Source organism: Tilletiaria anomala, assembly GCF_000711695.1.
Source record: "Tilletiaria anomala UBC 951 chromosome Unknown K437scaffold_14, whole genome shotgun sequence".
Lineage (NCBI taxonomy): Eukaryota > Fungi > Basidiomycota > Exobasidiomycetes > Georgefischeriales > Tilletiariaceae > Tilletiaria > Tilletiaria anomala.
Genome location: NW_013547008.1, coordinates 27986 through 51557, shown reverse-complemented (window position 1 = coordinate 51557; position 23572 = coordinate 27986). Strand labels below are relative to the sequence as shown.

The 23572-nt window shown below is 55.1% G+C and overlaps 7 protein-coding genes across 7 annotated transcripts; 6 read left to right on the top strand and 1 right to left on the bottom strand.

Moving 5' to 3' along the window:
- The first annotated feature begins 601 nt into the window (after nucleotides 1-601).
- On the top strand, nucleotides 602-1577 carry K437DRAFT_293285 (uncharacterized protein). Its single transcript, XM_013389458.1, has 2 exons — nucleotides 602-946; nucleotides 1255-1577. The coding sequence occupies exons 1-2, from the start codon at nucleotides 723-725 to the stop codon at nucleotides 1436-1438; spliced, it is 408 nt and encodes a 135-aa protein (XP_013244912.1). The 5' UTR covers nucleotides 602-722; the 3' UTR covers nucleotides 1439-1577.
- Nucleotides 1562-2193, top strand: K437DRAFT_254608 (uncharacterized protein). The gene is made up of 2 exons (XM_013389457.1): nucleotides 1562-1605; nucleotides 1688-2193. Exon 2 carries the CDS (start codon nucleotides 1753-1755, stop codon nucleotides 2143-2145), a length of 393 nt encoding a protein of 130 aa, XP_013244911.1. The 5' UTR covers nucleotides 1562-1605; nucleotides 1688-1752; the 3' UTR covers nucleotides 2146-2193.
- Nucleotides 2194-2663: 470 nt separating this feature from the next.
- K437DRAFT_254605 (uncharacterized protein) lies at nucleotides 2664-8927 on the top strand. The gene is made up of 4 exons (XM_013389456.1): nucleotides 2664-3635; nucleotides 3732-7205; nucleotides 7270-8390; nucleotides 8454-8927. The coding sequence occupies exons 1-4, from the start codon at nucleotides 3156-3158 to the stop codon at nucleotides 8716-8718; spliced, it is 5340 nt and encodes a 1779-aa protein (XP_013244910.1). The 5' UTR covers nucleotides 2664-3155; the 3' UTR covers nucleotides 8719-8927.
- K437DRAFT_266917 (uncharacterized protein) lies at nucleotides 8916-10183 on the bottom strand (the record flags this gene model as incomplete). The annotated part of the gene is made up of 2 exons (XM_013389455.1): nucleotides 8916-10065; nucleotides 10140-10183. The coding sequence occupies 2 exons, from the start codon at nucleotides 10181-10183 to the stop codon at nucleotides 8916-8918; spliced, it is 1194 nt and encodes a 397-aa protein (XP_013244909.1).
- A 288-nt stretch (nucleotides 10184-10471) lies between these two features.
- On the top strand, nucleotides 10472-14148 carry K437DRAFT_232879 (glycosyltransferase family 33 protein). The gene is made up of 3 exons (XM_013389454.1): nucleotides 10472-11042; nucleotides 11107-12765; nucleotides 12833-14148. The coding sequence occupies exons 1-3, from the start codon at nucleotides 10805-10807 to the stop codon at nucleotides 13930-13932; spliced, it is 2997 nt and encodes a 998-aa protein (XP_013244908.1). The 5' UTR covers nucleotides 10472-10804; the 3' UTR covers nucleotides 13933-14148.
- Nucleotides 14149-18276: 4128 nt separating this feature from the next.
- On the top strand, nucleotides 18277-18826 carry K437DRAFT_254603 (uncharacterized protein). Its single transcript, XM_013389453.1, has one exon. It carries the CDS (start codon nucleotides 18297-18299, stop codon nucleotides 18780-18782), a length of 486 nt encoding a protein of 161 aa, XP_013244907.1. The 5' UTR covers nucleotides 18277-18296; the 3' UTR covers nucleotides 18783-18826.
- A 1204-nt stretch (nucleotides 18827-20030) lies between these two features.
- K437DRAFT_254602 (putative RNR1-ribonucleoside-diphosphate reductase large subunit) lies at nucleotides 20031-23572 on the top strand. Its single transcript, XM_013389452.1, has 4 exons — nucleotides 20031-20304; nucleotides 20611-20717; nucleotides 20793-21095; nucleotides 21189-23572. Exons 1-4 carry the CDS (start codon nucleotides 20283-20285, stop codon nucleotides 23469-23471), a joined length of 2715 nt encoding a protein of 904 aa, XP_013244906.1. The 5' UTR covers nucleotides 20031-20282; the 3' UTR covers nucleotides 23472-23572.

Genomic DNA, 23572 nt, shown 5'->3' with positions numbered 1-23572 from the left:
TTGTGTGCATTCGCAGTGCATATGTATGTATTGTCGCCACTAACGACCCCACTCTACCATGTACAGGAAGGTTGTTTCATCGCAGCGAGGCCAAGAGCAACAAGCAAGCATGTACGTCTAGTTGTCTGACACAGCTCGAGCCCCCGAAGATCCTGACACTCGACAGTGCGACCGGCGGGATGCTCGCTCTGGTCGTACTTCTCTATTCCAATCATTGTCCGCCTTCGTCTCGCTTCCGCCACCGTCCCTGCTCTGTTTTACACCGCACGCCTGCCTGCCATCAGCCTGACCCTGCACAGGCGCTGGTGGGAGGAGGGCGTGCTCTTCCTCTCTATTCTCATTTATAGCTCAATACCTCCTATAGCTACCGCCGTCGCCTTCACTATTTTCATCCCTGCCTCGTCGATATCTGTGTCCCTCCCTTTATCCTTCTCCCGGCGTACCACATACGGCCGCTGGCATAAAACGTGACCTGCTCTCGGGCCTCCGTCTCGTTTATGGTTACCCGGATCCTTCTTCTTGCTCGATCCTGCATTTCTTCGACTGCTGTCGATTCCCGACCACACGACCCAGCCCGCTCGCTTCTCTACTACTCTCCTGTCCGCTTGATTGACACCTTATAGCTCCAACTCTCGTTTGACCTGACGGCGCTCGCAGCCACCGCCACGCTTGGGTCGTCCGCCCTGGCAGCTCTAATCCCGCCGCCGTCGACCCCGTACGACATGGTCCCCGTCTCAGCGCTCGCCCCTCTCCCGCGCGCGTCGAGCACGTGGCACGCTGCGCGCCGCGTCAGTGGCAACCTGCTGCAGCTGGTCGCCGACACGCTGCTCATGGGGCACACCAAGACGCTGCACATCGTCGAGGCCAAGAAAAAGTTGTACCAGGCAAGGGCAGGCGGTATGACTTCACCAGAGTCAACTCCACCCTTGGCCACGGGATCGCGTGGGTGGATGATTACAGCTACATTACCAAGATCGCGACAGTGAAAACGATTAGCTTGATACGACCACTGTGAGGCCGTGACCCTCGATGCGATGCCAAGAGTCTTCCGTAACAGCTATTTTATGTCTCCTTGTTTGGGACGAATACGCTGACTGTTTGGTCCGCTCTGGTGTCGTGCAGCCTTGATGTCGAGCATGTGTCGATTTGTGAATATTGGAGTTGCACCCATGTACCAAGAGAGCTAGCGCACGCTGATATGTGATACTTGCGATTTTGTCCCTTTCGTCGGCTGGGCACGCTCAAAACTTTCAGACTGGCGTATGGTGGAAACGAGTTCAACTCGTCCAGCTTGCCAAACTACATTATCGTACACAACGAGCCGAATATGGAAACACAAGCTAACTCGAACTACATGGACTCTGCGGACGGCTGGATGAAGTGCATCGCACCATACCACGACATGGGCGTCAAGGTCGACAGACCACAGCTCGTCTGAGGCACGGTGTAGTTGGCCAACTTCCTTAAGGATATTAAGAGCCGTGCGCGCGAGATCGACTTTGTCGCGCACGCACTGGTACGGTTCGCTGGACAAGCTAGACCAATTCGAGAGCCACGTCGAGGCCCTCCGGGGGGGGGGGGGCTTCAACAAGCCGATTTGGATCAGTGAGTTCGACACCACGCGCGCCAGCGGTACTGCCAAGGAGAATACCGCATTCAATCCGGCTGATGCGTGCTTTAAACATCGAAGCTGGCGCGAAGGCGCGCGAACCAATATCCCTCATCCTTGCCCACCCGCATCTTCCGACAGCCATGATGTTCATCCTGAACCACGCGTACGTCGAGGGCGCCGCCTGGTTTGGCTGCTTTGAACGCGCGAATGCGTCAGAGCATATCGCACCGCGCCGCGCCGCATCGCATTGCAATAGAGCGTCGCATCCATGGTGCATTCCAATCTCATTCATCCAGTCACCAGGTGCACAATCCGTCAGTCATTCCCAACCAACCCACATCCCATCGTATCTTCTGGCAGCTTCCTCCGCCTCCACTTTGGCCTCTGTCACCGGGGCCCCGACTCTCTGTCCTCTCCATCTGCAGTGCAGACACGCTGGCATCGGCTGCATCACTCGCAGCTTGCTTTCCTCTTGCCTTTTGTTTATTTTGCCTGTTTATGTCTGCTCCGCGTGTATATATAGGCTATGGTAGGCTACACGCCGTGCTATGCTTCTACTAGAATGCATAAATCATTGGGCTCACAAGGTGCTTCTGTCTTTCCTCTCATTGTCGTCGTTGTCGTCTACATTATGGTCGATTTGCATGTAATCCTGTACACATCTGCCGTCAGCTTGGGGGAAAGGGCTGGTGTTGTGTCTGTCAGCGCAGCGATGGAGCTAGCTCTCAGGGGGCAGAGAGTGGTGAGAAACGATGGATGCAAGAGCGAAACGGGTGACGCAGCTGAGCCACTGCCACAGGTGGTGCATGGGCTCGTTGTTGTGGCAAGGTTACATGTTCAGACTCAACCCCAACACTCTACTGGCAAGCAAAGTTGCAAAGTAGGGTTGCGCCCTTTGGGCGCACAGGTGACAGGGGGAGAAGCTTTAGCTGGGCATGCACTGGGCGAGTGGAGTTGTTCCATCAGCACAACACAATACCCCCCCCCCCTGAGCAAGTACGCGAAAGCACGCAACACTCCGCTTCCAACACATCCTTATAATAGTTGGACTCTCCTTCATGCAGCATGGCCCATCTCGTGTTTGTGCCTTCTATCCTTTCTAACACGTTCGCAAGGAATGGCACGGGAGGTTGCTTGATACAACTACAGCTGTTATCATCGAACTGGGCTCACTTGTGAATCAACATGGTGTGGCTTATTTGAACGGGCTCGCAAACTTGGAGTAGTGAGAAAGCCAGTGTTACTATCCTCTGGCACCCAGCTTGCCTCTCGAACCGGCGATTCTGCATACAGGCGCCTGCCTGTCGATTGGGTCTACCCTTTATCGACGAAGAGCTTAGTCGATAGCGCTCGAGCTTCGTGTAATCGTTAGCACTCTGCACCATCGCTGCGCCGCGCTCGGAGACCCAACTCGGCGAGCGACATCACCTTAACGACATTTCAGACGGCCCCGTATTGCATTGCGCAAGAGACGCATAGGGAACAGGTACATCCACCCGGACCATCTCCACCGTTCCTCGTCTCTGCAAGTTAATTTGTCGCGATGAGCAGCATGAGCAACAAAAGCAATCAAAGCGGTGCCGCAGCCGGTGCTTCCAGGCATCCCGCGACTCCACAACACGTCTCGTCCCAAGCCCCTGCGACAGCAGCAGCCGCAGGGCCTGACGAGCAGATGTCGCTCAGCTCTACCCCCACGCAATCTCAGGTCCTCCCGTCTGGCTCGACACTCAGCGCTCAGTCCAGCGCCAGCATGATCGGCGGCGCTGGTGCTAGCGGCGCTATCCATGGAGGAACCGGGACGCTCAAGGCACCTCACAACGTCAATACCTCCTTCGTTGGCAGCAGCAATCCGTCCTCGCAGTCCCAGTCGGTCGAGGCAAGTCCCGTTGCGGAAAAACCTAGAAGCGCGCCGCCGTTCCAGCAGCAGCAGCAACACCGCGCCGAGCTCTCGTCGGCTAGTATGAGCGCCAACAGTACCGCCGATGGAAGCCAGCAAAGTACCATTAGCAGCAGTGTTCTTCCGGTGAGTGTCTCGTGGCGCCTGATGCCATGCGAGGCGCATACAGCCGGGCAGACGCGCTGATACCCCACTTCTCCGTCTGAGCACCTGCTCTTGCAGCGCTCTGCCGGTTACGCGCAGCGTGCAAGCACCATCCGTCAACCACAGCCGCAATCATCACAGCAGCAGCAACAACGAGCGTACTCCCTCGCCGGTGCCCCATCCGACTTTGAGACTATATCGGGCATGTCGGCGTCGTCCGAGTTCGACTCGGGTGACGAGGATGCCGATCTTGAGGACGCGCGCAGCGTGTCGGCCGGCACTTCGCGAGCAGGAGGTGGTGGAGTAGGAGGGCGATCTGTCGGCGGGGGTGCCGGAGCTGCGGGTGCGCCTGCTAGCAGCAGGCCGGGGAGACCCTTGGCGAAGAATTTTGGCCAATCTTACAATGTAGCGGGGGGAGTGCGCAGTGGCAGCGTATCCGGCTTGACGACTGGCGGCGGTAGCGGCGGAGGAGCCGCTGCTCCTGCTGCTTCTACTACTGCTAGTCGTCGTGCCTCTGCAGCCGCTAACCAGCGGAGAGACGTCAGCAGAAAGTATCGTCAGTACAACAACCACGGCCACAACGACGATGATGATGACCGCTTCGGCCCGCTCGACGTCGAGGACGACGAGGTGCACCCGCGCGACCTCGGCGAGGAGCTAGTCAAGCGACGTATGAAGGCGCGGCAGCGTGAAAAGGCGCTGAAGAAGAAAAAGAAGGCGGAGGAGGAAGAGCAGCAGCTGTTAGCTAAACATCGAGCATCTGTACAACTGCAGCAAGGCGGAGCGCAGTGCATGCCGCCCAGCAGCCCGCTCCTCGCGAACCGCTCGTCAACGGGAACTTTCCCTTCCTCTGCGCCGCTCTCACCGGGAGGCGGCGCAACTGCTTCGACCGCAGCCCTCGAACGTGAAGGCAGGCCGATGCACATCAGCATACCCAGCAGCATCGCGCACTCGGACGCCATGTCCAGCTCGGGCGTGGGTGCCTTGCTCTCGCCTGGCTCGCAGGCGCAAATCAGCCCCGGCGCCATTCGCAGCGTCTCTGCGGCGGCGGCTGTTCCGGCGTACAATGTCTACCCCAGTCCACACGGACACATACGCCGGCCTGGCTCGATCCAGAACCTCGCCTCGGCGTACCCGCAAGGTGGATACCCCCTCGGTGGCAGCGCTGGTGCCAGCGGTGCCGGTAGTAGAAATAGCGGTACGAGCTACAGCGCACAGAGCAGTGCACACCAGTTGCAAGCGCACTCGATCGCGCACTCGCACTCCCGGTCCGCCTCTTCCAGTCATGGAGGCACAGTCGTTCTTGGCAGCGGCAGTGGACGCACCGGCAATGTCGTGGGCGGCGGGCAGCATTCCGAAGCCGGCGGTTCCACCTCGATGCATGATGTCTTTTCCGACGACGGGCGTACTCATTCTGAGCTCCGCAACGCGTTTAGCGAGCAGCAGGGACATCATACGTCGTACTACGGCGGCGAGGCCGAGGAGGACTACTTTGATGAGCGCCGCGACGCGCTCGCTGGGTTGGCGCACGAGCGCAGTGTCCGAGGCGATGGGCTACGCGCTGCTGACTTGACGCTTGAGGGCGATGTCGATGCTGGTAGTGAGTACGACAACCCGCACCATCCGGTCCTCTTCGACGACGGCGTCGATGATGGCGAGAGTCCGATCCAAGGCGGAGAGGGGCACAGCAGCGGCGACGGCGAAGACACCAGGTCTGGAGGCGGGGACGAGGATATCAACCCGGACGACGTCGAGTACACTTTGAAAGATCGTCAGGACGCCATCAACATTGAGCATCCCTTTGGTCTGCCGATCTGGAAGCCGGCGCTGTACAAGAAGAGCCGCAGCGTGACGCGCAATGCCGAGACAGCACTTCACTCAATGCCGAGTGCCGCCGCCGAGCGCCACCTGCTCCCCGGCAACATCCTTTGGACCGTCCTGTTCGGCAGCTGGCTCAGCATCCTATCCTTCATGCTCAGCATCTTCCTCAACTTTATTCCCAATGGGGGTAGCAAGTATGCACGTGTGCTCTGGGAGCTGGGCAGCTACATCTTCTGGCCGTTCGGCAAGTATGTCGAGGTCGAGCTCTCGACGCTGAGCGGCCAGCACGACTCATATGTTGGCGCCATACCGGCGGGCATCGGTGGGTTCCACGGCGACAGCGGTGCGTTTGACGCGATGACGACGGCTGGCAACACCGGCTACACCCCGGAACCCGCTGATGCCGATTGCGATGGCACGTACGAAAACGCTTTTACTCCCGTCGCCGCGCGTTTCCCGCACGACCACACGCATCAGGTCCCGTTTAACAGCCGCCCGGAGCGTGCGCGGAGCCAGCCACCGCAAGAACAGCCGGCCGAGAGCGGCTCCTCCAACTCGAACGAGGGCCGGCACTCTACGCCGCGCCAGTCGGAAGGCGAGTCGAGCAACACTTCGCACACCGCGACGCAGGCGCTGGACGAAAGCACGCCGCTGGTGCTCGTCAAGGGTAAAGGCAACGCTGCTGGCTATGGCACCATTGAGGATGGAGTGGCCTCATCCGGAGCACTCGAAGACGAGGCGGCCCGTATCGCTCGAGAGCAAGATGTCTATGGATATGTCTATGATGACGCTGGAAACGACGTTTTTGCTCGCCAGCGCTACCTCGGACGCATCGCTTACGGCATCGCCTATTGGCTGCTCGTCGCGCCACTCATGGGTGCTGTCTGCTTGCTCTGCTGGGGCGGCGTCTTCAGCGTGCCGATGGGTAAGCTGACGTGGGTGCTCCTCAAGAATCTCGCTGCGCAGCCCCTTGCGCTGCACTTCCGCAGTGCACTGTTCAACACTACCGCTGCCAAGGTCAACGAGCAAGGCGACGTCGATGAGGAAGGTCCTGATCTCTCGGGGGACCGCAAGAAGGCCGCGCTGCGTCTGCTGCAGCCTCTCAGGCCCGGCCAGCTGGCACCCCGCAGCAAGTCTTTTACCGGCACGGGTGCTGCACACCGGCGCAGCAAGATCCTACTCTGCACGTACCGCGCTGTCGGTGCACAGTACTACAAGTACACGGTTGGCGGCGTCAACATCCTCTTTGTCAACACCATCCCGCTTGTTTTCTTCACCATCTTCGACTTTTTCTTCCTCGAACCGTACGTCGAGCACCACCATGCTACCGGCCTGCTCGCACTGATTGCGAGCCAGGGCGTCATCTTCATGATGGCGCTTGGAAGCGTCATTCCGCTCTCGTACTTCATCGGCATGGCGGTCGCATCTATCTCGGCCCAGTCATCAATCGGCATGGGTGCAGTGATCAACGCCACGTTCGGGTCTATCATCGAGATCATCCTCTATAGCATCGCCCTCACCCAAAACAAAGCCAAGCTTGTGGAAGGGTCAATCATTGGGTCCATCCTTGCGGGCGTCTTGCTCATGCCGGGCCTCTCTATGTGCTCTGGCGCAACAAGGAGAAAGGAGCAGCGTTTCAATGCCCGCTCAGCTGGTGTCACTAGCACGATGCTCATTATGGCAATCATTGGTATCTTGACGCCCACGCTCTTCTACCAGATTTACGGCACTGTGAGTGTAACGCTAGCTCGTTGGAGCGCATCCCGCTCACACGCCTCTCTTGTTACGACCACAGTTCCAGTTGACTTGCGAAGGCTGTCCTCAGGACAGAGCTGCAGGAGAGACGTGGACCTGCAGGAGATGCTTCTATGAGCACGTTCCGCCGGCAACGGACCCATTCTTCCAGTCTAGCGTCAAGGGCTTGATTTACACGTGCACTGTCATTCTCGTGCTCTCGTATGCTATCGGCCTTTGGTTTAGTCTACGCACACATGCGTCGCAGATCTGGCAGAATCCGCAGCCGCAACATCACTCGCACACTTCAGCTGCCAATGCGGTTCCAGCACCGATCATGGGCGCTTCCGACATGGTCAACCTTCCGTCAGCACAGCGTTCGAGTATATACAAGCGCATCATCCCTGCCAGCGTCTACCAGCAGTTGCTGCCAACCTCGCAGCGGCCGCGCAGCCAGAGCAGCCAAGGCGCTACGATCAAAAGCGCAAGCGGTGGACGTCGCGCCTCGACTGCTGCTGATGGCAACCACCCGTCGTCGCTCCATCTTCCTGAGCGCTTCAGCGAGGAGGACTATGCGCGTGCTGTTGCCCTGACAGCAAGCGCATTCCAAAGCGCCATGGATCAGCAGCAGCAGCCACCGCAGTCTGTCAATCAGGCCATGCCCCGTAGTGCCGCGTTGCCACGCCAGTCGATGCACGAGGCGGAGGAAGACGAGGGTGGCAATGGTGGACATGACGCCCCGTCATGGTCTAGGCAGACATCCGTCTCTGTGCTGCTCGCATGCACGGTGCTGTACGCCATCATTGCCGAGGTTCTCGTCGACGTGGTGGATGTTGTCCTCGACGGTTCTGGGATCGACGAAAAGTTCCTTGGCATCACGCTTTTTGCGTTGGTGCCGAATACGACCGAGTTTATGAACGCCATGTCCTTCGCCATCAATGGTAACATTGCCCTATCCATGGAGATCGGAAGTGCCTATGCGCTGCAAGTTTGCCTGATTCAGATTCCCGCCATGGTCATCTTCAGTGGCTACTACAATGCGACGCGCGACTTCCCTGACAGCGCCATCCACCGCACGTTCACGCTTATCTTCCCTCGATGGGATGTGATCGCGATCATCTTCTCCGTCTTCCTGCTGACATACACGTACATCGAGGCGCGTAGCAACTATTACCGAGGAAGGTGAGTGAGGCCCCCCTCTGACAACCCTGTGCCAAAGCTGATTCCTTTTTTGCCATGTTCCAGCATCTGTGTCCTGTCTTACTTGGTACTTGTTGCCGGCTTCTTTTACGCGCCGGCGACTGGAGACCTCGAAATGCCGCCCGAGACGCCCAACGTGCTCAGCTTCATGAGCTTCAACGTCGCAAGTGGAGCGTTCGGCGCAGCACCGACCCCATCTTCACTCGCCGGAAATTCCGCTTTTGGCGGCCTTAAGCAATACACTGAGGTTCCGACACTGCACGGCCTTGCCTGGCTCGGCGCGCTTTTTGATAGCCTGTTCGCGCGCTAGAGCTGCAGATGCTATAGCAACAAAGCATAAATCTCACCATCCGAAACCAATAACGACACAGAAAGCATACAAAGATCAGCGCGTTCTTTCCCTTTAGAAACCTGCTCATGTTATGCCATATCACTTACGATATTTGAATACCTTTCATGACCAGCCTCTGTACGTGCAACTATGTGTGCGTGTCGCGCATATCAGCGCTAAGCGGCGTCTCTCGATCGCAGCGAGATGGCCCAGGTGTACATTCTTTGTGACGTCTTTGCCTGCTCGATGCTGAGCAGGACAGGCTTGTCGCCTGTCCCCTCCAGGAGCACATGTACGTCTCTCTCAATCCATGTCGCTTCTTTTGTTGGGTCCCGTGGTACAATGAGGACGGTCGCTATGCGTGTTGCATACCACGATAAGCCGGCGCTGTGTCCGTCACCGTCGGTAGCGGCGGCCGAAGTGGCTGACTTGACGGGAAGTCGAAGAGGAGGGACGCAAATGCTATCTTGCACATCTGCTCTTGTCTGTATTGATTGACTAGTCCGTAGCATTGCAAAAAGAGACTCGGCAATCCCCTCAGCACTGTCACCTTTCTCCTCTGACGCACTGACAGCCTCCTCCATGGCCTTCTCGCCGCTGAGAACCTTGCCCCACGGATCGTCAAGTGTCGAATTGCTCAGCCCACAGGCCAGACAGCCTTGCGCGCTGTTCCCGGCTTGGCCCGCCTGTCTTGGCCGTGACGTATCCAAGATTTTGCCGCCATGAGCAAGTTGCTTGAAGATAGGCTGCCGTCGCTCAACATTTTCCGATGAAATATCACGATTCGTCAAATAGCCAAGAGTAGCGAAAAGCTTGTTGTCCGAACCAGCATCAATGGTCCCAACGAACAGATTGAAACCTGGGTACTCCATCCGTTGAGTACCAGCAGCTTCTAAAAACTCCTCTAACCGTTCAGAGTGGGTCTTCTTGGGTTTACCTGCATCTGAAGCGCTTATCATGCCTTCTTCCTTAAGCCAACCCCGTGGTAGTGCTCCTCGAGACCGGTAGGTATCTCTTGAGGCACTCGGCGGGAGTGGTGGCGGAGCGGTTTCTGTGAAATTGGTGAGCACAGAAAATGACCCTGATGAAGTAATGCCCAGCCATGTGCCTCCTCCGGAAGGATAAGCATCGATACCGCTGAGGATAGGTTGCGTCGCTGATGGTGCGGTTGCAGAAAGAGATTCTGGCAAACTCAAGGCGAATGGCAAGCTCTCTTGCCATGAGGCGCCATGCTCGAGCGCGATCACCGACGGTGTTGGAAACGAGTGCCAGGCTGCCTTTGCCGATGGTCGCTTGAGAAATTCGTCTCTGTTTGCGGCAATGATTCTGAGTACATGAGCAGATTTCAAGTCAGTTGAAGTCCATCCTGCATGATTAGCCAAGGCCTCCAGCTGACTCACAGCGCATAGTCTGGATGAGAGGTTAGGGTGAAGATGACGCACATGGCTATTGTCAACCGCCCGGCGCCATTTTATGCCCGCTGTGTCGATCTATGTGCAAGCTTATGGCTGCTCGAAGTGAGGGATGAGCATACCTTTGCCGATCGCAACAAAGGACCGCGGCAACCTTTACCCTTGACTTCAATCCAGATGAGAGCCAGAGACAAGTAACGGCCTCTTCGCAGCCAAAAGACACCGGGGCCGCAAAGTTTAGACGCCGAGATCCTCAACATCTTTCCGAAAGTCGATGTGACTGTGCAGGCGACTCGGCACCTTGCATGTTATTGGTGCCTCTCGTTTCTTCCAAGATTGCGTTACATGGTCGGGCCATCACGGAAAGACGGCTAGCAACCCGCAAGGCAGACGGTTCGTATGGAGGTGGTTTGCTCGGGGGTGCGCACTGCCTAGATTTGCTGGCCGCGGCCACCCTTTGTGGTTGGCTACTCAACTTTCTTCAGTCGTGGCAACCGCTAGTCGCCATCGCGAGGAGCAGCAGATCAGGCAGGCATGGTCACGTGCACAGCATGAAGAGCGTCTTAAGACCATCTGGAATTCATCAACAGCATGCTGTGATATAAAAGTCTGGCTCCTATTCACTTGACTGACGGCCTCGATCTTGCGTCAAGATGCTGCTACTGGCACTCATCTTTCTCTTCGTTATCATCCTCCTGGGGCTCCTGATGCCGACGCTTTTTTTCCTATGGATATCGGCTTTTAGATCACGGAGCACTACCAACAGCGCATCTCTCAAGCGGAGTGCTGCCGTCGTTGTGCTGGGGGATATTGGCCGAAGCCCGCGCATGTGTTATCATGTAGAAAGCTTGGCACATGAGGGATGGAAAGTGGGCATTGTAGGATACGCAGGTGTGTTTCTTTTCATTTCTTCTGTGTTGCTGCACGGTATGCTGACCTACGTCCTCATTTACAGGTGTTGAACTGCCGCTGCAGCTTCATAGGGCAACGATCAAGCGGCATACGCTCCCATCGCCCCCCACATGGATCTCGAGCCTCCCCAAGGCTGCGTTCATTGCTGTTGCTCCGTTCAAAGTCCTCTGGCAGACGTTCAGCCTCTTCTGGGCCCTCTCTGTCAGCATCAACCCACCACCAGAGGTGATCCTCGTCCAAACTCCTCCGGCACTGCCCACTATTTTCGTGGTGCGCTTCGTTTCACTTCTCTTGCGGTCGCGCGTGATTATCGATTGGCATAACCTTGGCTACACTATCCTGGCACTGCGGCTTTCTCCTTCGCATCCGTTGGTGCGTCTTGCAGCGTGGCTGGAAAGAATGACGGGTCGAAGCGCCTTTGCGCATCTATTCGTCACCAAGGCAATGATGCTTCACCTCAGCCGACAATGGGGCTTGCGAGGTCGCATGCGCGTGCTGCACGACCGGCCCCCAGATCATTTCCGGAGAGCAACGATCCGCGAGACGCATGAGCTCTTCTGCCGACTCGTGGGAAGGCTCAATGCGCCGATGGCTGGTGCAGTCAAGTCCAGAAAAGACGGGTCTTCTAGCCATTCGACATCGTTTTCAGCAGCCACCAGCGCGATGCAGGTTTTCTGGCCATCTTTCAGCATGCCAGATAGCACACCGTTTACGAAGCGCATTTACCACGACGAACTGGACAAGTATGTGGATGGTACGGCTGAGGTAGACTGGAGCAGCAAGCGAACACAGGAGCTTAGACGAAGGGGTTCGGGAGTCAGCATCGAGATTGACGGGTCGAGCCCGGCTTCCCCTTCCTTACTCATCGGCCCTTGTATCGCCCGACCGAGCAGAATGTGGAGCAGCGATACGCAACAGCAACAACAGCTCTCACCTCTTTCGAGCACATCGCCTCATCACCGGTCGCACTCTCCGCCGCGGGCACCGAGTTGCCCACCTCGGCGCATAGCGGATGGCAACGAGTATACAGACTCGATGCCAGTGAGAAGCGGGCGTTCTTCTCTTAACTTTCTGCAAGCTGGAATGCGTATTGCGGGAAGAGACGACGTGGGATTTGAAGATGAAGGAGCAAGCGAGTGGTGTTGGCGGTCTGATCGACCTGCACTCGCCGTCAGCTCGACGAGCTGGACAGCCGACGAAGATTTCAGCATATTGCTTCTCGCAGCTAGCATGTATGAGCGAAGAGCTCGCGACCTGCACAACCAGGTGTGCAAGGATAACAAGAACGGCGACGGAGCTGGAAATGGTACGGTGGAAGCGCTATCGAAGGATTCTTCGCCCCTGCCACACCCATCGTGGGACAGTCAACACTCCTCATTTGGAAGCCCGCTACTACCATCATCCGAAATTGAAAGCGGGGCCAATGCAAGGCACAGGCATGGGTCGGCGCGTAGCAGGAGGCCGCGTTCTGGCAGTTTTGAAAGGCGCCTTCCTGCTTCGCCGACTTCCCACGGTCCATTTGATTCGATTGGGTCCGTTGGTGACAGGAAATTGCCAAAGCTTTTGATCATCGTGACGGGCAAGGGAGAGCTTCGCGCACATTACGAGGAACAAATCGAAAAGCTGGAGAGAGAGATGAACTGGCAATGGGTCCGTATCAGAACCGCGTGGCTCCAGTCAGAAGAATATCCCATTCTGTTGGGTGAGTTTTCTGGAAGGCCCAATCTGCAGATTCTCACCATTTAACTGATAGAACTAACTTTGTACAGGCTCCGCGGATATCGGCATCTCGCTACACAGCTCTTCGTCTGGCCTCGACCTTCCAATGAAAGTGGTCGACATGCTTGGGTGCTCCCTGCCCGTCTTAGCGCTCGACTTTCCCTGCCTGAATGAGCTGGTTATCGACGGTCTCAACGGCTTGACATTTTCTGATGCATCTGGTCTCGCTCGCGGCCTTGAGAATGTCCTTTCGGGCTTTCCAGACCATGATAACCGGCTTCGTCGAAATTTGGAAGAGCAATCCGCATTTCCAACTGAAGAGGATTCCATTCCTGGCGTTGCGGGCCGGATCGAGGACAACGAAGACGATCTGGATGAGGCAGGTGATGAGACAAGCCAAATGCTGTTCAATGCCGGATTCGGAAATCATTTTCGACCTAATCCTGCCAGCAGAGAAGCTTCAATACCTTTGTCTCCAGCGTTGGCAAGCTTTTCCAGGCTCACAAGCCCTACCCTGCCGAGCTTTTTTATGTCCACTTTGGACGAGAGCCATCCGTTCCGCGCAGTAGCGAGTGCCCATCTTGGCAAGGGACAAGTCCACCAGGAATCCAGTTCAACCGCGCGTGTGAAAAAGCGCGACAGAAATGCGACCTGGCGCGGCAATTGGAAGCGTGTCGTTCTACCTCTGCTGCTCCTCGAAGAACATGAAGAAGACGCAAAGAAAAAGACTTCAAGGCCGGGCAAGTCAGGCTTGCTGCTCTGGGTCACGCCGCAAGGCAAGCACGACAAATTACGCGCGCTATTGAATCATGGGGAAGCGCCCAAGACGCGAACGAGCGAAGAGAGCATCCGCAATCCTTTTCTGCTTGCGAAAGAGCCTGAGCAAAGGAAGGAAGGCCTTGGTGGTCATGTGCCAAATGCTGCAATATCAGCAGTGAGACACGGCGCGGACAGTGCAGACAGGAGTCATCAGCCGTTCCCCAAGCATGGGAGACATCGCACAGGTAGTCTACGACGTAGGAAGAAGAGCGAGTTTGATGGTTTCGGTACCGCGTTGGACCAACGTGCGCAAGTTGGAATTGACAAGGAAGGCGATGTCTCTGCCATCCCCCATATCCGAGTCTCGGGTACCGAGAGCTTGGGCGAATAGTCAGAAGAGGATAAACACCCTTGTGGAGACATTAGCAAATGCAACAGCTTCCTGCTACATATGCCCAGCCTTTCTGTTAAGCGTCTGCTCGGCAATGCCCGCCGATCAAGCGTGCACAGTGTTGCACATCTGTACGCCAGAAATTTGAGATTCAATTCGACCTGGAAGTAAGCATGGAGATGGGAGAAAATCGATATTGTACAAGCTAAGAACTACATGCGCTTTCCACAAGCAAAGATCAGTGAATTGCGACGCATATGATCGGGCGGAAGGGAGGAGCGGTGGTTGGAAGAGTCCTGTGAGCGAAGCGACGCACGAAGCGTAGTGGAGCTAGAGGCAGCAGGACCGCCTGTAGCCATGGGGTGAGCAGATTTATAAAACGACACTTTGGTTGTTGGGCTTGTAAATTCTGATTTGGGATGGTTGTCTGTTAGCGCAGGAAGAGAACTACGGCGGAAGATGTTGGTAAGAAGACCTTGTTTCATGTTGCATTACCCTAGCAAGGCGCTTAAAGTGATGCAGCCTGCATCATAAGTGGCTTTGGGTGGTGATGATCGAGGAAGGGCAGAATGAGTGAGCCTCCTAAATAACATCGTTAATCGCCCCACACTCACTAGCTGCCGGTGCCTTGTTGTATAAGACACTCTTTTCCATGATTTGATAATGGTTCCCTTTGCGTTATTGCAATCAACTCTTTTGGCCGAGCAATGGGATCAGCGCTGCGAGGCCGGGGCTAGCTCCTGCAGCGAATGCCGGAAGGGCGATGAATGCACCGACATCGACGGGTTCCGCATCCCGCTTCAGGTCTTCTGGTTCGGTTTCTTCATCTGTTTCACAATCTACTGTGCTAAGCTGCTGGACGGAAAGTTTGGCGCCCATAAAAGCTGGGTGAGCAAGCATCTCCCGACGGCGGGGTGAGGGCCCACTGGCGCAACGGCAGCATTCCTCTTGGGGGCTTCAAGCCCTAATGACATCTTTCGATACCCCTACCTGGAATTGCTGTGCCACGAACTTGTTGTACCCTTCGTTCCAATCCATCTTTGCCGTTGCTTTGGCGCTGCCCGGTAGCGTCAAGTCGCTAAACGAGGGGCAGGATCTGAGGATCCTGGCTGTCCAGCCACCGGCACTGGAGGTAGGGGAGCCTTGCAGTTATTATAACATTGGTTGACAGGACCGCTGTTTGAAGTAGGCTCGTCCACGAGAGGCCAGACACTGTCAAGACTGCGAGGCTAACAGCAGGCGGCACGGGTCGACTCAAATCAGGACAGCAGGAAGCGTGAGGATAGATGTGCTTGTGGACTCACTGACTGGACATCTGCCGATCAGCTTGAGCCTTACCTTCCCAATCTGATTTTCTTAGCCCCTTTGTGATAACGGCATCGTAATATGATCGTTGAAAGTAAGGAAGCGCTTCGCGAAAATGGTAAGCATCAGGGACGGTGCCGATTGCATGAGCGTTCCGATACCTGAAAGTATTTTTGTAAATTGACCCTAATCGTGATCAGCTCCTGCTTGACATTGAACTGGAAACTCACGTTTTCAATGCTCTTTTTGCTTTGTTGGGATTGTATCCCATCGCGTTATGTGTTCGGACGTGCAGCTAAGTGTCATCCCTTTCCGTTCATTGAGCTCCACTTGAATCCTTTTTGACTAAGCGGTTCTTGACCAAGTTGACAGTGTTGGGGACAGCATGCATGTTAAGAAAGGGGTTGAATACTTCTTTCATGCGCTTTAGACCGTTGCGCACCAAGGGGAGATGGGCGCAAATCTGTTCAAAGGATAGCTTCACGTTGCAGCCGTGGCTGGTGATGTCAACTTGCTTCAGACGTTCTGAAATCCACCGCTGTTTCCTGAAATACAATCCATTTGTCAGCGTCGTAACTTGTATCTGGAGACTGGAGGTGTTGCAGTAGCAATCGTTTTTTAAATGTGAACTCGCTGCAGCCTCTGCAGCGCAAGCGTGGAATGAATTGCAGGACAACAAGCCAACAATTTCTTTATGACTCCCCTTGGCGAAGTATTCATGTAGCAAATTTTCGACAATAGATATCTTTGATTGTGGAGAAGGAAAGCTCGCCAGAACTCACCCACCGCTCGCCGAAGCAGCCCCTCCGGCTATCTTAAAAGGCACGGAACATGATATTCATCATGATCTCACCGCTCATACAGCTCCACATTTACTTTTACATCCGTCCCCGTGCAGTATCACCGGCATTTACTGCACGATGCAAGGATGTTGTCTAAATGAGCTTGTCAATGTTGTCTTGCTACGAATAGTGGGCAAAAGACGTAAGGCGCCAATTCCTTCTTCGAGTTTCATTAGTTCTTAAGTGTATCTTGTAACAACCGGGGACTAGAGGTTGTATACACTTGTACATCTTGCTAGCCTCCCAAAGACAGTCCGTATCAGTGTCAGCACACACTCGTATTTGTTATAGATGGATCACAGATCGTCATGTGTCAAGTCTGAGAAATACTTCGCCACTCAATATTGGGGATCAAGGACTGCATCCACATCGCAGTGAATCAGCTCGATAATAAATATGAATGTGCATTCGATTGACCCCATTAGCTCCCTAATTTCCATCAATTCCACCATATGAATTCTACGGAGGTTCACAGGTCATCAGCATCCGATGAGTCTGCAGTTGCGCGAGCATGTTGAGAATAGGCACCCAATTGCTGTTCAGAATACTTGATGCAGGGGGTGATGATTGGCTTGCGGCACGCAGTCGTCCAAATTTGTTCATGAGTGACGAATTTGACAATATATACAAGAATCCTGGCACCAACCAGCCTATTGTGAGCGCATTTACAGCGCTGAGGATCGCTCAAACGCTAGGCACAAGTTTCGCAGTTGTGGTGCGGCGCCATTCAACGTAGACGCTAAAATGGCAACAGTGCGTCAGTACAAGATTCTAACTAATGCGGGAGAGTATTCATCGTGATTCATGCAATCTATCTCGGTTGATGACTGGAACGTTACTTATGGGAGACCTAGGTGATGAAACTGCTCGCCGCTGTTTCCGATTTGATAAAAAGGAAAGGAATTGCGAGATTACGTTGGACGATATGGGCTTGAGTAGAGCTGTCGGAAGCCCCATGGTGATGATTGCGCCTATTGCGCCATCCTCGCTTGTATGGAGTGGCGCAATGCGGTCCGTCTTCAAACACCGAACGCCGTTCGCAGTTGACTCCTCTGTGCAACTTTGCGAGGGCGCGCTAAAATTTATGTACATCCTGGTATGTACAATGTCTCCGCCTAGACAGGAGTAAAATATCGTGGCGCCTGGCGCCCGGCTACCCACAGGTGCCTGCATAGGCGCATACAGCTATTGCATATACATACTGCCAGCGCCGAGCAAATAAGAATGTAGAGAAGGTGGCGAGGTAGGCCCTGCTTGGCCGCCTTGATCACGGACCAACACAACGTTTTGCGCCGTGTGGCACAGCTTTACGCTTCGGGTATGCTGATGATCATGGCGACGACAGGGATTGATCACACCTTGGTTTTGATCGTGCTGCAATTTTCCCTTTTACAACATGCACCCAGGTTCTCTGTACTCGTCCGCACTCCAGGCACATACTGAGCCCACTACAATGCAGGCTGTGATATTCGGTCGTCCTTCGTCCTTGAAGCCTGGAGCCCCAAGTCTTTAAGCCAAATGCCATGATGTCACCCGGCCATAAGCGTCTGTACCTTAAAGCCTCGGTTTCAATAACGCACGCTGTCACACTAATAGCGTCCAGGTTGTTGCAGCCGTTCGAGATCATCACAAGCAGCAAGCAGCATTGGAAGTCGGATCTCAGCGAACCTTCGGGAGAAACGAATTGCTCTATCTCTGCAAGCGCGTTCCCCTTTTCAGGCTTCCATCTATATAATTTCCATCATCTCAGAGAAAGATCCCATCATGCTCCCGCGAGTATCTGCAATCTGCACTACCGGGGAGGGAGGGGGGCAAAATATTGGTAGGCCTGGGCAATGCCCAGACATAGTAAGCAGGTAATGATATAAATTATACAGATGCGCGAAACTTGTCGGTCAAGTTGAAAAAGAAAGGCTGTGTCAAGCACAACGTCCACAAGAGATTGACCATGTGACAATAGAGTGCCGAGTGCTAGAGATCTGATCAGGGCATCAGCAGTCGATACCAAAGAAACCATTGATATCTTGTTGTCTGTTGCTTTTGCCATAGTTGGACTACCTCAGCATGTTTGACGCGATGTGCAGTTCACTACGACATAGAATATCCGCGCAACCGAGCCTTCACACTTGGTCTTATAGCCAGTACAGACCTTGAATGAAAATCTCTTTTTATCTCTATTTTTCTACGCTCAAAGCGTGTCTGCTCTTGGGCTATGGTATGTCCATTGGAAGCCCGCCACATTGCTTCGCTCCGCGACGTGTCGAAGTCATGATGTTAGCAATACGCGCTTTATGCGAGGGCTCAGCCGCCGCCCCCGCCCCCGACGCCGTCACGGCGACTTTCACGGCGGAACAAGACTATGTCAGCAAGCAACCCATGCGCCTCTCTCCTTATCTATCTGGATGTCATCTGGGCTACCGCGAGCATTATTGCTTTCGCCGTCGTTGCAGTGGTCGTGGTTGTCGCCGGGCTTCAGCTCGCCCTTTTCGGAAGCGATACCAGGAAAAAAGGCGCGCGGCCCAACAGCAGGCGATCGTGTCGCCCCCGGTGGGCGAGAGCGGCAATTCGGCCGCGATAGCGCACCCAGGCAACCGATATGCCGCCAAAGCCATTGCGCATAATTGGCATGAAGAGGGAAGAAGAGGCACTCGCCGTCAGCGAAACATCAACGTGAAGCGCAGCAAGTCTACGTTCCTGCCCTAACCCTGCCACTCGCAGCATGGCAGGGCGACCCCAAAGCGCTCCAGTTTCCATACTGAAGACATACCCCACATGCCTAGACTCTTACCCTCCGGCCACGTAGTGATCCTGTCCAAGCTCAGGTCCGACACCCTGCTTGGATGGCCTGCGCCGCCTTAAGCACGAGGCTGCGCGCACTTTTTGCCTTTAAGTGAACATGACACGCGAGTGCACGTCGCCGTTCAATTCGAGGGGTAAATGACGTGCAGGGTTTACTCTCCTCACGTTTATTGCAGTCTCATTTGTGGGAAACGAATCTGACTTCCTTTACTCTTGCGGACCGGCGAGCAAAAATTGGATATGGATCTTGATGAGAGGCATGACAGTGAAACTTTGATATTCTTTTAGGCGAGAATCAAGTAGTGAGGACGAAACGCGTCGCGTGAAAGACTGGGAGCAGGGCCCTGAGATGGTGTGCAGGTCTTAATCCGCCGCAGGCTCGCACCTACCAAGTAAAATCCTTGTCAACGACGCCCACGATTCCTTCCAGTGGATTAATTTGCAACGCCGTCAATTTAAACTCTGTGCTACAGGTCCGCAATCGCGAGAATCTAAAGGGCTATCCAACGATTGTCAAAAAGAGGAACCTCGTCACCTTTACGCTCGCCAGGCGCGAGCGACGCTTTCGCCTGCGAGAAAGTACCATGGTAGTGGAAGTGGTGACTTTAAACTCTTGTCCTTGACCGCGTAGCTTCGCATGCTTATATATGTAGTGAATCACCCTGCTTTTGAATAAAGGCGCTGACGCGCTGATACTTTTCTGAAGACCATATTCGCGATGTGCCTATTTCCGGAAGGAAAGATAAGCGTAGCGCTCGACGTCATTGTCCTGCAGAAACAATCCTGCATTTCGTCTGCCAACAGCCAAGTGCCCGGCAGGGATCATCGTCGACTGAGGCCCAGCGGGGCCCATGTTATTATCGGGGACAAGCATGCTGCGATGCTATGCTGTTAACGCCGCATTCGCGTCCATCAGAGCGGGATAGTGTTTGTTTCTTCTGCCTCGGTCATCCTGGTCGTCGCGTGCGTGACGCGTTCGACGCGTGATACGACCACGCACTTGACTGTACTACGCGTCTAAGGTGTTTTTGCGTGGCATGGCAGCAGTGTTCTCCGATGGCGCGCTTACGGCGGAACGTAAAGTAGCCAACACCCTTTCCGTTTTCCTCGTCGCGTTCCATCCTCCTCCTTCTCTCCATCCATCCTTACCCCCTTTCACCCTTCTCAACAATACCACACATCATCGCGAATTGGAGCTGTACATCATCAAAGCGAAGGGAAGATCGACTCATCACGACTTGGTCCTGGAACAGAAAGGCCGCCGATACGCGCAACGCAACGCCACTTCACCTACACGCACCACCCCGTCGCCGCCAAAAGCGGTCTCACCCGACGCGGCGCGCTTTTTCAACATCGCTCAGCTTGTTACTTGTTCATATCAACTGAGAATAGCTGTCGGCCATCATGATCTACGTCTACAAACGAGGTGAGCGTTCGTGTGGGCTCAGACAGATGAAGATGACGCGCTGGCCTGCCGGCACTCACGCGTGGCAATTGAGGATTCCTCTTTGATGTGCGACGCGTCTTATCAGTCAAATGGCTATGGATTGACGTGACGCGTTTTGGCGTATAAAAACGGTTGTGTGAATCGTGTCCGGTCCTGTCGATGAGTATTGCATCCACAAGCGCGACTGGCCTGGTTAGAAGCGCATGGGCGCATGCAACCTCAGCTCTCTTGATTTTGCCAACGACATTTATGCTGACTTTCGCGTCGTGCTTCTTCCCTTGGCAGACGGTCGCAAGGAGACTGTCAAGTTCGACAAGGTCACAGCTCGCATCTCCAAGCTGTGCTATGGTCTGGACGCAAACTATGTCGACCCGATTGAGATCACCCGCAAGGTCAGTCCTTCCCTTCCGACTGCAAAAATTTGTCGAGATGTTCTTGCTCATCACTTCAAATATTCTTTGAAACAGGTTATCGATGGCATCTACGATGGCGTGACCACCGTTGAGCTTGACAACCTCGCCGCCGAGACAGCAGCGTACAAGACGACCACGCATCCTGACTACGCCGTCCTTGCTGCGCGCATTGCCATCAGCAACTTGCACAAGGAGACGCGAAAGACATTCAGCAGCGTCATCCAAGACCTCTACGACTATGTCAACCCAAAGAACAACAAACACAGCCCAATGATATCCAAACAGACGTACGATGACATTATGGCCAACAGGGACCAGCTTGACTCGGCCATCATTTACGAGCGTGACTTCCACTACGTGAGTAACAACGGGGAGCACCAGGGCTGCGAGCGGTGGCCACATCATATTCGGAAAGTTGACGCTGCATCATTGCCACATTTATAACCTCAGAATTTTTTTGGCTTCAAGACCCTTGAGCGATCATATCTGCTGCGCATCAATGGCAAGGTGGCCGAGAGGCCGCAGCACATGCTCATGCGTGTCGCCGTAGGCATCCACGGCAGAGACGTCGAATCCGCCATCGAGACGTACAACCTCATGTCGGAGCGCTTCTTTACCCACGCCTCGCCCACGCTCTTCAATGCTGGAACACCTCATCCGCAAATGTCCTCTTGCTTTCTCGTCACCATGAAGGACGACTCGATTGAGGGCATCTACGACACGCTTAAGACCTGCGCCATGATTTCCAAGACGGCCGGTGGTATCGGCCTCAACGTGCACTGCATCCGCGGCACGGGCTCGTACATTGCCGGCACAAACGGCGTCAGCAACGGTATCGTCCCGATGCTTCGCGTCTTCAACAACACCGCTCGCTACGTTGACCAGGGTGGCAACAAGCGTCCCGGCGCGTTCGCCATCTACATTGAGCCATGGCATTCAGACGTATTCGAGTTCCTCGATCTGCGCAAGAATCATGGCAAGGAGGAGGTCCGCGCGCGCGAGCTCTTCTACGCCCTCTGGATCCCCGACTTGTTCATGAAGCGCGTTGAACAAGGCGGCAACTGGAGTCTGATGTGCCCAAATGAATGCCCAGGTCTCGCCGAGGTCTACGGCGACGAATTTGAGACGCTCTACGAAAAGTACGAGCAGGAAGGTCGCGTCAAGAAGACTGTCAAGGCTCAGAAGCTGTGGTACGCCATTCTTGAGGCTCAGACGGAGACCGGTAACCCTTTCATGCTCTACAAAGATGCCGCCAACCGCAAGAGCAACCAGAAGAACCTTGGCACCATTAAGTGCTCCAACTTGTGCACCGAGATCATTGAGTACAGTGCGCCGGACGAGGTTGCCGTCTGCAACCTTGCATCGATTGCGTTGCCCACCTTTGTCAACCAGCATACTAAGGAATACGATTTCGCCAAACTGCACGACGTTGCTAAGGTCATCTGCGCTAACCTGAACAAAATCATCGACATCAATTACTACCCCGTCGAGGAGGCTCGCAGATCGAACTTCCGTCACCGGCCCATCGGTATTGGTGTGCAGGGCCTCGCTGATACATTCATGATCATGGGCATGCCCTTCGACAGCCAGGAGGCGCGCAAGCTCAACGTTCAAATCTTCGAGACCATCTACCACGCTGCACTCGAGCGCTCCTGTGAGCTTGCCGCTGAGGTTGGCCAGTATGAAACGTACCAGGGTAGCCCTGCCTCTAAGGGTGAGCTACAGTATGACATGTGGGGCGTGACGCCCTCTGAGCTCTGGGATTGGTCCAGCCTCAAGACCAAGATTGCCAAACATGGCCTTCGCAATTCGCTTCTCCTTGCTCCGATGCCGACCGCGTCGACGAGCCAGATCCTCGGCTTTAACGAGTGCTTTGAGCCGTACACGAGCAACATCTACACGCGCCGTGTCCTCGCTGGCGAGTTCCAGGTTGTCAACCCGTGGCTCCTGCGCGAGCTCGTCGAGCAGGGTCTTTGGAACGACACAATGAAAAACAGAATCATTGCGCACGGCGGCTCGATCCAGAACGTCCCCGGTATTCCCGACCGTATCAAGGCGCTGTATAAGACCGTCTGGGAGATTTCGCAGAAGGTTATCATCGATATGGCTGCCGACCGTGGTGCATTCATCTGCCAGTCCCAGTCGCTGAACATCCACCTGTCAGCGCCAACGTTTGGCCAGCTGACCAGCATGCACTTTTATGGGTGGAAGAAGGGTCTGAAGACTGGCACGTACTACCTGCGCACCCGTCCCGCGGCCAACGCCATCCAGTTCACCGTTTCGGCCGAGGAGCAGGCAGCGGCCAAGGCCGCGAACAAGGGCGCCGCGCCGAGCAAGAAGGTTATCGCTTCTGCTAGCGCCGTCAGCAGCGCTGCCGCTGCTTCTGCTGCTGCTTCGCCTGCGTCTGCTGCTGTGGCCTCGGGGTCTACTACACCCGACAAGGGCGAGGCCGCGCCATCAGCGACACTTGTAAAGAAATCCGCAACGCCCGCGGCTGGCTCGACGGACGACGTCGCTGCCATCACACGCAGCGTCGGCGGGCTCAATGTTGATGGAAACATCACCGAAGACGGACCTGGGTCCATGGACAAGGCGGCCGCAGCTGCTGCTGCCCCCGTCTCCGACGAGGGATTCGAGGCAGCAAAGGAACGCGCGCGTTTACGGCAGCTGGAGAATGACAAGCTCATGTGCTCACTCGAGAACAAGGAAAACTGCCTTATGTGCGGGAGCTGAAAGTGTATTCCCTGAGTTGAGCTCATGGCGACGGTGATCACGCCGCGACACGCAACAGTCATGCATACCACATGTTTCTTTGTACATCATTTGAATTGTAT